General features: G+C 50.3%; 2 protein-coding genes across 4 annotated transcripts in view; one reads left to right on the top strand and one right to left on the bottom strand.

The window, feature by feature from the left end:
- The window catches only part of LOC120020667 (adhesion G protein-coupled receptor L2-like), a 232,271-nt gene extending 226,127 nt beyond the window's left edge, over window positions 1–6,144 (bottom strand). Inside the window, exons 1-2 of the mRNA XM_038964372.1 lie at window positions 5,884–6,144; window positions 1,212–1,425 (exon numbers count right to left, since the gene is read on the bottom strand). Of these exons, the coding sequence (XP_038820300.1) occupies window positions 1,212–1,425; window positions 5,884–6,144 (475 nt within the window). The remainder of the gene's footprint in view (window positions 1–1,211; window positions 1,426–5,883) is intronic.
- Window positions 6,145–11,449: 5,305 nt separating this feature from the next.
- The window catches only part of LOC120020290 (EF-hand calcium-binding domain-containing protein 14-like), a 32,837-nt gene continuing 30,980 nt past the window's right edge, over window positions 11,450–13,306 (top strand). For all 3 annotated transcript variants that reach the window (XM_038963849.1, XM_038963850.1, XM_038963848.1), the window contains exon 1: window positions 11,450–12,207. In XM_038963849.1, the coding sequence (XP_038819777.1) occupies window positions 12,029–12,207 (179 nt within the window). In that variant the 5' untranslated portion in view covers window positions 11,450–12,028. The remainder of the gene's footprint in view (window positions 12,208–13,306) is intronic.

Below are 13,306 nucleotides of genomic sequence, written 5' to 3'. Positions count from 1 at the left end.
TAGCAGTTAAATGTCACTACCTTCAGGAGAAGGAGGATATCTTCAGTAAGGCAGCACAAGTGTCTCCCATCACCCACGGGTGGCCGGAATATTCACATTTACCCGGACTACACCACGGCAGTCATGAAGGAGAGGTCAGCTTTAAACTAGGTGAGGGGGCTCCTACACCACTCTGGACACCAAGTTCGGCATACTTTACCCAGCTGTACTGAAGAACACTAATCCCTCCTGCGAGCAGAAGACATTCTTAGACCCAACCAAGGCCAAAGAATACATTGTCGTGCACCCACATCCACTGGAGGACAGGCGACAAAATACTAACTAGCCATTGTGGGCTCATACTGTGACCCTGCAATAGCCGTGCTAACGCGACCAAGGACCAACTAGTGAAGTCATATCTTGATTAGTAACGTGCCTCCACCCTGCTGCCAAAAGAATGACAAATATTCATCCAGTAACTTAACGTTATGAACAATGATGGTATGTATAGGGTGACATGTTCTCACAAGGACAATATAGTTTGAATAGTATTTTATTTACAGTACATTGCACAATTAGCTTTTACCAACTAGCTGCGGCTGTATTGCCACGGTGCTAGATAGTGCAGTAATTAGATGGCACGGTAATTAGCTTAGTCGCTACCTAAGGCTAGCCAATGAGCTCTCTTTCCATGCCTTAATAAGATACCCTACTAACATAATCTGAGCATGTTTAATACTGTAATGACCTGACAAGATCATAAAGGAACAATTGTCCAGACAGAGGGTTGAGTTTACGAATTAACGGTTTATTAACCCAACTTTACACAGGCTACTGTTTGGCCTTAGCCCACGCCAAATAAATAAAAGATACCCCACAAGCAAACCGTGACCTTCTCTTGTGAAGCCCAGACGTAAGAGAGAGAACAATGGCTAAACCTGGTCTTAACTTCCAATGCTCCATCCCCCTGCCCAACCCCCCTCCACGCCACTCCGCCAAACACCAGGATGCCCGGCATCGGAACATTCCAGGCATCCCTGTGATTGGCAGATAGCAGGTTGATTGGCATGTCGGACCCCGCGAACACTGGTAAGTACAACACAACCCACTAATAGCCTACCACATAACACACTGCTGTCTGTGCGGGTCGCTACACAGCCCCCCCACCACAAAGTCCCTCCTCCCCGAGGGAACAAACAAAGTCTCTGAAGCGACCCGGAGGTCTCCTTTGCCTGCGTGGCCGTGATGGTCGCGGAGTGTCCAGATGTGAAACGGGGCTCCATCCGTGGCAGGGGGCTGCCTCTCTGGGACCCAGGGGATGAAGGAAGGGATATTGGGGACAAGGAAGCGGGAACAGGGAATACAGTCCGTGGCTCCGGGGAACCACGCAGTGACACAGGGAGGGAGACAGGGGGAGTGGGCTGTCTGGAGCCTTGTCTGCGGCACCTGGGGATGGGAGCCTGGAGAATGTCATTGCCAGAGAGGCGAATTGTGGGGGTCCCTGGGGTTTAGGGAGCAGAGGCCCCTCTGTATGGGGCTAACCTGTCCCGGTGCAGTGCCACCTTTCTCCCCCTGGGAGGAAGCTGCACCCGGTAAACAACCTCCCCTACCCTCTCCAGGACACTGCAGGGTCCCACCCAGTGACTGTCCAACTTGGGGCATCTGCCTTTTTTCCTTAGGGGGCTGTAGACCCAGACCAGCTCCCCAGCCACAAAGTGCCTTCCCCGGGTGTGCACGTCATAGTTCCTTTTCTGCCTCACACCTGCATTCACCAGCTGCTCTCTGGCGAAGGTGTGGGCTGTCTCCAGGCAGTCCTGGAGTCCCCGGGCATACTCCGGCCCCGGGGGAACATGAGGGCTATCCAGGGGCCGACCAAACGCCATCTCCGCAGGGGTGCAGATCTCTCTCCCCAGCATGAGGAGGGCAGGCGTGCAGGAGGTGGAGTCTTGGACGGCGGAGCGGCATGCCATGAGGACCATAGGCAGGTGCTTGTCCCAGTCACGCTGGTGTTTGGCAGAGACGATGGCCAGCTGCTGTCCAAGCGTTTTGTTGAAGCGCTCCACAAGGCCATCACTTTGAGGATGGAGAGGAGTAGTGCGGGTCTTGTGCATACCCAGCCTCTCACACATGGGGGCGAACACACAGGACTCAAAGTTTCTACCTTGGTCGCTGTGGATGGACTCCGCAGCTCCAAACCTGCTGAACATCCCCGCTGTCAGGGCGTCGACGATGGTCTCTGACTCCTGGTCAGGCAGAGCATAGGCCTCGGGCCATTTTGTGAAATAGTCCATGGCCGTAAGCACCCAGCGGTTTCCACTGTCTGTGGTGGGGAACGGCCCAACTACATCCACTCCCACCCTCTCCATGGGAGCCCCCATTGGGAACTGTTGGAGCTGAGCATGAGAGCGGCCTGGGGGGCCCTTTCTCGCTGTGCAGTTGTCACAGCGGCGGCAAAAGTCTTCCACATCCCTCTTGTGCTGCCCCCAGTAAAAGCTCTGACGGAGGCGGCGCAGTGTTTTTGTGACCCCAAAGTGTCCAGTCCCCACCCCCCCATGAGTACTCTGGAGCACAGCCTCCCGCAATGCTTTTGGGACCACCACCTGCTACCTCTCCTCTCCCGTAACTGACTCCTTCCATGCATGCTGTAGCACGCCATCAGCCAGCCGCAGTCGCTCAACCTTTGACCACAACCCTTTGGTCGCGAGTGAGAGCGCTGTCACCTCTTCCCATGGTGACCTCACCTGCGCCTCTACCCACTGTAGCACTGGCTGTAGGTCTGTGTCCCGTTCCTGCTGCTACCCCCATTCAGCCACGTCGACAATCTGCAGCTCACAGCAGACAGGCCCGCTCGCCCGACACACTGTGGCACAGACCCCCTCCTCTGCACACAGCTCTCTCTCCCGTCCCTCTCTCCGCTCACAGTGGCGGCAGCCGTCAGCAGTACAGGGCCAACGGGATATGGCGTCGGTGTTGGAGTGGCGTGCCCCTGCCCTGTGCACCCCTGTGAAGTCATACGGCTGAAGCTCCTCCAACCAGCGTGCCACCTGCCCCTCTGGCTCTCTGAAAGACATGAGCCACTGGAGAGCAGAGTGGTCAGTCCTTACAGTGAAGGGCAGGCCACCCAGGTAGTACTTGAAGTGTTTGACGGAAGCCACAACAGCCAAGAGCTCCCGCCGGGTGACAGAGTAGCGGCGCTCATGTTTGTCAAATGTTTTGCTGAAGTACGCCACCGCTCTCTCCCCCTCTGGCCCCACCTGGGCCAGCACCCCACCCATGCCCACATTGCTTGCGTCTGTGTCCAGGATAAAGGGCAAGGTGAGGTCAAGGGGGCGAGCACGGGGGCCTCGATCAGTGCACGTTTGAGGGTGTTGAAGGCCTCCTTACACTCCACTGTCCAAGTGAAAGCCTTGTCTTTCGGCAGCATGCGGTTCAGGGGAGCAGCGACGCTTGAGAATCCCCGTACAAACCTCCTGTAGTACGAGGCCAGGCCCAGGAAGCTCTTCAGCTGACGCTGGTCGGTGGGGGTGGGCCAGTCTCGGACAGCCCCCACCTTGTCATCCATGGTGCTGATCCCCTCCTTCCCCACTCGGTGGCCCAAGAAGGACACCTCTCTCCTCATGAAGTGGCACTTCTCGGGGTGGAGCTTCAGACCTGCGGCAGCCACCCGCTCCAGCACACGCCGTAGCGCCACCAGGGCTGACTGGAAGGAGCTGCCATGGGCCAGGATGTCATCGAGGTTTACCAGACACTGCTGTCGGGGGATGCCATCCAGCACCCTGTCCATCAAACGCTCAAAAGTAGCTGGAGCGTTGCACAGGCCGAAGCACAGGACCTTGAACTCCCAGTGTCCTCTGTTAGTGGAGAACGCAGTTTTTGCTCTGGCCTCTGGGGAGAGGGGCACCTGCCAGTAGCCACTGCGGAGGTCTAGTGAGGAGAACCAGGAAGACCCCCTAACCAGGTCCAGCGACTCATCGATACGTGGTATGGGGTATGAGTCCTTCCTGGTTACCTCATTCAGCCGCCTGTAGTCCGCACAGAACCTCAGCTTGCCCCCCTTCTTCGGAACCATGACGACTGCCGCCGCCCAGGGGCTGTCTGAGGGCTCGATGAAGTCTGCCCGCTGCATCTCCAACACAGCCTTGTCTGCCGCCTCCTGGCGTGCCAGCGGGATACGGCGGGGACGCATCTTGATGGGTCGAGCATCACCTTTGTCGATCTCATGCTGCACCAGATGAGTCTGACCCACTTCTTCCTCACTCAGCATAAAGCTGTCTCTGAATTCAAACAGCAACTGCCACAACCGTTCCTGCTGCTCGGGGTCAAGACCAACACAGTTCCTCCCCCATATCTCCCTCACTGCAGACAGTGTCTTCTCCTCTCCCATCTGGGGTAGCTGGGCTGGGGGGGGGGTGCGGCCCGGGCTCACAGAGGGCTGTGTCGTGGAGGTAGCTGGGGGAATGTAACACACAGCCGTAGGTGACAGGGGGGCTGGGGAAAAGTCACACACAGATGTGGGGGGGGGGGGGGGGGGGGGGGTGTAGCCATGAGTCTCTGCTGCTTTAACTGCTGGAGTAAAGGATTTGTTGGGTTGAGTGAATGTGACATTAGGGGGGGGGGCCATGGTGACTGCCGGCCCTCCCTGGAAGCTCAGTGCGCCCCCATTTAGGTCTAACTGGCAGCCTGTGCTCCTAAGAAAGTCCAACCCCAGTATACAAGGGTCCTGCACAGCCGCCACCCACACAGGATGACGCACAGACCTGCCCCCTACTGTCAGAGTCATTATTCCCTTCCCTTTCATGGGTGCCAGCTCACCTGTGACTGTGCGGAGCTGCACAGTTGTGGGCTCACACTGAGTCCAACCTGGCACAATATCTGGCCTCACCAGGGTTACTGTGGACCCAGTGTCCACCAGGGCAGAGCAGGGCACCCCCTCCACAGTGACAGGGACATGAAAAAGTCCCCAACACAGGTCCGGCCCACCACAACAACAGGCTCCATCCGCTTGCTCTCGTCTGCTTCTGGGGGAAGTGGAGCCTTGCTTCCCCGTCTGTGCCGGTGGGCTCCTCCTGAAGAAGATGGTGGTTGGGATAGAAAGCCAGGGGTCCGCACTACCCGGTCTATGCGGACCCCGAGCCGTTTCCCTGAGCTCTGGGGGACATGGGGCAATCTCGGCGCAGATGGCCTGGCTGGCCACAACCCTAGCAGACCATGGGACCAGGGCGTGTGTTTCGTGCCGCCTGTAGCGACACAGCACGAATGAGTTCTGTCATTTCAGCCACCCATGCAGGCTTTTCCGGCTCCGGGCTGCTCTGCCCCCCAGCTCGCACAGAGTCTGTCTCCCAGCACCCCCACCAAAGTCCCAGCTGAAGCCCCAGCCCACACCAGCTCCCTCTCCAAAGCCATCTCCAAGGCTATCTGCAATGACTCAGGATGAGCCAGCTGGGTCTGTATGCGCAGCTCTGTAGGAGAGAGCGCCTGTATTAACTGGTCCCGTGCTAGCTCGCTCTGCACGGAGAGGGGCATGTGAGCATATGCCCGCCGAGAGAGGCTCTCAATGTCATTAGCTAGCGCCCGTAGAGGCTCTCCAGGCTGCCTGCGTCTATTACTCAGTTCGGAGCGCAGTAGCCCGGGCTGTACACACTGTCCATAGCGCCTCCTCAGTGCTCCCACTAAAGCACCATAATCACGTCTGTCCTCGGGGCTAATCAATATCAAACAGGCCAGAGCTTCATCCGTGAGGCATAAAGCCAACTGCAGTGCCCTATCTTCATTCGACCACCCCCTAAAATGAGCTAACAGTTCAAACTGAGCATGAAAAGCTTCCCAATCCGCCTTACCGGAATACTTCGGGGTCTTAACAGATACGGACGCAGCCGGGAACTGGGCGCCGCCATGTTTGTTTACATCCTGAGCCCCAGATTCCTTGTCCCGCCGCGTCGACGTCACCCCTTCGGTCCGCCCACCAGAATCCGCGCGAAGCACAGTCGACGAAGGACTCATGCCCGCTTCAGCCGCCATCACTCTAACGTCCTCCCTCAAGCGACCTCTGGGCTCCGACGCCCTGGTGATCTCCTCAGCCAGATCCCCCGACGTCCATGCACACGCACTTCCTTGGCCATAATTGTCCTCTACCTCCACCTTCACTTTCGGATTTCCTCTAAGCATTTTCAACCCCCGTTCTCACCTACGGTAGCTAGCCACAGAAGTCAGCTATCTAGCTGGCTAACTTTTATCAACGTTTTTACTTCTGACACCAATGTAATGACCTGACAAGATCATAAAGGAACAATTGTCCAGACAGAGGGTTGAGTTTACGAATTGACGGTTTATTAACCCAACTTTACACAGGCTACTGTTTGGCCGTAGCCCACAAGCCAACCGTGACCTTCTCTTGTGAAGCCCAGACATAAGAGAGAGAACAATGGCTAAACCTGGTCTTAACTTCCAATGCTCCATCCCCCTGCCCAACCCCCCTCCACGCCACTCCGCCAAACACCAGGATGCCCGGCATCAGAACATTCCAGGCATCCCCGTGATTGGCAGATAGCAGGTTGATTGGCATGTTGGACCCCGCGAACACTGGTAAGTACAACACAACCCACTAATAGCCTACCACATAACACACCGCTGTCTGTGCGGGTCGCTACAATACATACAAATGTATACTCCCAAAGGACCATGTGTATTATTCTTTACTATTTGCCTGCGTGGTCCGCCCTGGTGCTTGGTGGCGAATGGCACGGGTTTACAGGTTGTATAGCCGAGTGAACACTGCAGCTCTGCAGGACGGGTATTAATTACCAAGCGTTTGCCAGTCAATTTTCTGTGTTTTGGCTGTTCAACAGAGGGTTACATTCATACAAATGTTGAATTTTACTGGGTTTGTTTTCCTATTTAATTACATGTTTTTGGAGTATACAGTGGCTTGCGTAAATATTCATCCCCCTTGGCATTTTTCCTATTTTGTTGCCTTACAACCTGGAATTAAAATAGATTTTTTGAAGGTTTGTATCATTTGATTTACACAACATACCTACCACTTTGAAGATGCAAAATATATTTTATTGTGAAACAAATAAACAAAACATTAAGTCATACCACAGATTCTCAATTGGATTGTAGTCAGGGCTTTGACTAGGCCATTCCAATACATTTAAATGTTTCCCCTTAAACCACCCGAGTGTTGCTTTAGCATTATGCTTTGGGTCATTGTCCTGCTGGAAGGTGAACCTCCGTCCCAGTCTCAAATCTCTGGAAGACTGAAACAGGTTTCCCTCAAGAATTTCCCTGTATTTAGCACCATCCATCATTCCTTAAATTCTGACAAGTTTCCCAGTCCCTGCAGATGAAAAACATCCCCACAGCATGATTCTGCCACCAGAATCATGCTGTTCTCGGGGGTGATGAGAGGTGTTGGGTTTTGCGCCAGACATAGCATTTTCCTTGATGGCCAAAAAGCCATCAGTGGATGTGACACAGGGACTCCGTGGCAACAACCTCACATGCGATAACTTTTTTACTTCGCACAAGCTGGGAAATAGGAGCTCCTCAAGAGGAAGCTGACGATGGTCGGAACAGTTCGAAAAAACAAGCCAGTGCTCCCACCCCATCTATTGAATACACGGAACAGGCCTATAAATTAGCTTGTGTTTGTGTTCACGGCCGACACGTCCCTAGTGTCCTACGTGCCAAAGAAAGGCAACAATGTGGTACTCATGAGTACGCTGCACAGGGATGGGAGAATCTGTGACCAGGAACATATAAAAAATGAAATCATAATGGATTACAATGCCACAAAAGGAGGGGTGGACAATTTAGACAAGCTGGTGACTGGCTACAGCTGCAAAAGAAGAACCCTATGCTGGCCACTTGTGATATTCTTCAACATCTTGGACATCTCGGCGTACAACGTGTTTGTCATCTGGATGGTGTTGGACCCAGATTGGAACAAAGGGAAGCTCCAGATGAGATGGCTCTTTCTCAAGGAGCTGGGCAAGGCATTGCTAAGACCTCAAATCCAGAGAAGGCAACAAATCCCAAGGACCCCAGCTTCTGCAGCCGTCATGGGGAGGATTCAAAAGGAGGATGCTGGTGCCCCATCCGCAAAACCAACAGAACCAACTCTAATACCGGAAGTGTGAGTGATGTTGTTCCATGTGTGTGTGTGTCTGACCCGCCTACCTTGGCCTGCTGTAACTATATATGTGAGTGAGTGAGATGTAAAATTCCTGAACTAAGTGTTTTTACTAGTGATGCACTGATATTACATTTTTGGCCGATACTGATATCTGATATTTTCCTTGCCAAAAAAAACTGATACCGAATAACGATATTTAACATTTTAGCGGCCTTTTAAGCATTCTAGTACAGTTAAATAGTTAACACACACACATGGACGCAGCGGTCTAAGGCAATGCATCTCAGTGCAAGAGGCGTCACTACAGTCCCTGGTTCGAATCCAGGCTGTATCACATCCGGCCATGATTGGGAGTCCCATAGGGCGGGGCACAATTGGTCCAGCGTCGTCCGGGTTTGGCCGGGGTAGACCGTCATTGTAAGTAAGACTTTAACTGACTTGCCTAGTTAAATAAAGGTTAAACACACACACACACACCACTCTGATCCAAAAGTTATTTCAGTTCAAAGCAATAAACATCCATAGTGATGAAAACCTTGTTTCATTTATATTTGTTCAAGATAAACACGATTTATTCCACCCATGTCTTGATTATTAGCATCAAACAGCCCCCGTGATATGCACATTTTCAGGGAAGTTAGGAACAAATATACACAGGCAGTTAGGAGAGCTAAGGCTAGCTTTTTCACGCAGGAATTTGTATCCTGTAGCACAAACTCAAACTTCTGGGACACTGTAAAGTCCATGGAGAATAAGAGCACCTCCTCAAAGCTGCACAATGCACTGAGGCTAGGTAACACTGTTACCACCGATAAATCCACTATAATTGAGAATTTCAATAAGCATTTTTCTACGGCTGGCCATGCTTTCCACCTGGCTACCCCTACCCCGGTCAACAGCCCTGCGCTCCCCACAGCAACTCGCCCAAACCTTCCCCACTTCTCCTTCACCCAAATCCAGATAGCTGATGTTCTGAAAGAGCTGCAAAATCTGGACCCCTACAAATCAGCCGGGCTAGACAATCTGGACCCTCTCTTTCTAAAATGATCTGCCGAAATTGTTGCAACCCCTATTACTAGCCTGTTCAACCTCTCATATCGTCTGATTCCCATAGATTGGAAAGCTGCCGCGGTCATCCCCCTCTTCAAAGGGGGAGACACTCTAGACCCAAACTGCTACAGACCTATATCTCTTCTACCCTGCCTTTCTAAGGTCTTCGAAAGCCAAGTTAACAAACAGATTACCGACCATTTCGAATCCCACCGTAACTTCTCCGCTATGCAATCTGGTTTCAGAGCTTGTCATGGGTGCACCTCAGCCACGCTCAAGGTCCTAAACAATATCATAACTGCCATCGATAAGAGACATTACTGTGCAGCCGTATTCATCGACCTGGCTGAGGCTTTCGACTCTGTCAATCACAACATTCTTATTGGCAGACTCAACAGTCTTGGCTTCTCAAATGATTGCCTCGCCTGGTTCACCAACTACTTCTTTGATGGAGTTCAGTATGTCAAATCGGAGGGCCTGTTGTCCGGACCTCTGGCAGTCTCTATGTGGATGCCACAGGGTTCAATTCTCGGGCCGACTCTCTTCTCTGTATACGTCAATGATGTCGCTCTTGCTGCTGGTGATTCTTTGATCCACCTCTATGCAGACGACACCATTCTGTATACCTCTGGCCCTTCTTTGGACACTGTGTTAACTAACCCACAGATGAGCTTCAATGCTATACAACTCTCCTTCCGTGGCCTCCAACTGCTCTTAAATGCAAGTAAAACTAAATGCATGCTCTTCAACAGATTGCTGCCCGCACCTGCCCTCCCGTCCACCATCACTATTCTGGACGGTTCTGACTTAGAATATGTGGACAACTACAAATACCTAGGTGTCTGGTTAGACTGTAAACTCTTCTTCCAGACTCACTTTAAACATCTCCAATCCAAAATTAAATCTAGAATCGGCTTCCTATTTCGCAACAAAGCATCCTTTACTCATGCTGCCAAACATACCCTCGTAAAACTGACAATCCTACCGATCCTCGACTTCGGCGATGTCATTTACAAAATAGCCTCCAACACTCTACTCAACAAATTGAATGCAGTCTATGACAGTGCCATCCGTCTTGTCACCAAAGCTCCATATACTACCCACCACTGCGACCTGTACGCTCTCGTTGTCTGGCCCTCGCTTCATACTCATCGCCAAACCCACTGGCTCCAGGTCATCTAGAAGTCTCTGCTAGGTAAAGCCCCGCCTTATCTCAGCTCACTGGTCACCATAGCAGCACCCACACGTAGCACGCGCTCCAGCAGGTATAGCTCACTGGTCACCCTCAAAGCCAATTCTTCCTTTGGCCGCCTCTCCTTCCAGTTCTCTGCTGCCAATGACTGGAATGAACTGCAAAAATCACTAAAGCTGGAGACTCTTACCTCCCTCACTAGCTTTAAGCACCAGCTGTCAGAGCAGCTCACAGATTACTGCACCTGTACATAGCTCATCTGTAAATAGCCAATCCAATCTACCTTCTCCCCATAATGTATTTATTTATTTATCTTGCTCATTTGCACCCCAGTATCTCTACTTGCACATTCATCTTCTGCACATTCTACCATTCCAGTGTTTAATTGCTATATTGTAATTACTTCACCACCATGGCCTATTTATTGCCTTACCTCTCTTATCTTATCCTACCTCATTTGCACATGCTGTATATAGATTTTTCTACTGTATTATTGATTGTATGTTTGTTTATTCCATGTGTAACTCTGTGTTGTTGTATGTGTTGAACTGCTTTGCTTTATCTTGGCCAGGTCGCAGTTGCAAATGAGAACTTGCTCTCAACTAGCCTACCTGGTTAAATAAAGGTGAAATAAAAAAAATACAAAAATAAGAATCGATTTTTGTTTACATAAATTACATTTTATCAAAGCAAACGAATGGCACTTTTATTGATAAATGTGATCTAGCAGAGGTAAATGGCAAATATTAACCATGTAAGCTGTCTTTATTGCTTGTAATTGATATAAGTCAACATCTAAGTATTAAGTATTAAGTATTTTTACGTAAATTGTTATGGCTGTATTGTTTTAAAAACCCAATAATGTTGTGGGTCCATCAGACCCGCGAACATTGGGTGAATAACACAACATGAACACCACACAAGGGTTAAATGGTGGTATATAGGTGTAGCGTAAATTGGTGGTGCAATTTATTCCTTTCCCCTTTATTTTTGTTATCACAAAATGCAACGTGATTGACCACACACTCCGGCACAGTAGGTGGCGGCATGCATAACCAAATGTGCGAACGCAATGATAGCAAAGAAGAACATCAAGGAAGCTGCCAGTGTGGGCGGCTCTGTCAGATGGTCAACATCAAAACAACAGTATTAGCGCGTCAGATGCATTTACGACTGCACAGACATTTAAACATTTTTGGTTAGATGTATACTGTCTTGGAAGTGCTACTAAAAGTAACCTGATGTATAGCTTACACTGTATACCGTCTTTCGCTCAGTAGCTATCTCAAAATCGCCATTTTAACTTCTGGTTGTGCCTTGGGCGGTGGATTGAGCGGCCAGTGTCAAAATAGCTGCTAGCTATTAGCTGGGTTGCTCACTTTTAGACGTTGACCAAGGACAACGAGCTTTTAATATATCATGCTAGCTGTCTAACAAGCTTAGGTACATGCTTGGTAGCTCATGGTAGTAGTTTCAAATTACGACATTAGCTAGCTAACGTTAGCCAGGTAGCTAGTTGGCTAACAACAAGCCTTATCAGATAATCAACTTTAGCTAGTAGTACTGACTAGCTACCTAGAGGACTTTATACAACAACCAAACTGGATAAAACGTTGGATTTGGTCGGTTTTAAGTCGGGCTCAGCGGGTTCGCTGACCCCACAGAAGAGGATGAAGAAGAGGAAAGAACTCGATGCATTGATCGGACTTGGGGACAGTAAAAGGAAGAAAACCAAAAAGGGGTCCGGCCACAGGCTCCTCAGAACCGAGCCTCCACTAGACTCAGAATCCGAATCAAGCTCAGATGATGATGAATTCAGCAACCTTGGTACTGTCGCTGCTTTTGGAAAGTAAGTGATCGATCTAGCTGACACAACGTCCATTCCAAATATGTGACTGACTGCCTCAATTCGGTCTTATGTAGCAACATTTGAAATCGTTTTTTGTTTTTTTTACGTATGATAAAAGTAGAGACTTATAGAGCTACAACATGATATATAATAATACACTGCAGTTGAGGAACAATGGGAAAGTAATTCTGCTTTGAAAGTTGATAAACTTGTAACCCCACTTTTGAGAAAATGGCCCTTAAATGTGTTGGTACACCTACTAGTGGCGCAGCGGTCTAAGGCACTGCATCTCGGTGCTAGAGGCGACCCTGGTTTGATTCCAGGCTATATCACAACCGGTCGTAATTGGGCATCACAAAAAAATAAATATCCGGGTTAGGGTTTGGCCGGGGTAGGCCGTCATTGTACCTAGGTGTCTGGCTAGACTGTAAACTCTCCTTCCAGACTCATATTAAACATCTCCAATCCAAAATCAAATCTAGAATCGGCTTTCTATTTCGCAACAAAGACTCCTTCACTCATGCCGCCAAACTTACCCTAGTAAAACTGACTATCCTACCGATCCTCGACTTCGGCGATGTCATCTACAAAATAGCTTCCAATACTCTACTCAGCAAACTGGATGCAGTCTTTCACAGTGCCATCCGTTTTGTTACCAAATCACCTTATACCACCCACCACTGTGACCTGTATGCTCTAGTTGGCTGGCCCTCGCTACATATTCGTCGCCAGACCCACTGACTCCAGGTCATCTATAAGTTTATGCTAGGTGAAGCTCCGCCTTATCTCAAGGTTCACTGGTCATGATAACAACACCCACCCGTAGCACATGTTCCAGCAGGAATATCTCACTGATCATCCCCAAAGCCACCACCTCATTTGTCCGCCTTTCCTTCCAGTTCTCTGCTGCCAGTGACTGGAACGAATTGCAAAAATTGCTGAAGCTGGAGACTTATATTTCTCTCACCAACTTTAAACATCAGCTATCTGAGCAGCTAACCGATCGCTGCAGCTGTACATAGTCCATCTGTAAATAGCCCACCCAATCTACCTACCTCATCCCCATACTGTTTTTATTTACTTTTCTGCTCTTTTGCAC

This window comes from Salvelinus namaycush, chromosome 25 (assembly GCF_016432855.1).
Source record: "Salvelinus namaycush isolate Seneca chromosome 25, SaNama_1.0, whole genome shotgun sequence".
NCBI classification, from domain to species: domain Eukaryota; kingdom Metazoa; phylum Chordata; class Actinopteri; order Salmoniformes; family Salmonidae; genus Salvelinus; species Salvelinus namaycush.
The sequence above is the reverse complement of the archived record's forward strand: the minus strand, read 5'-3'. Positions and strand labels throughout refer to the sequence as shown.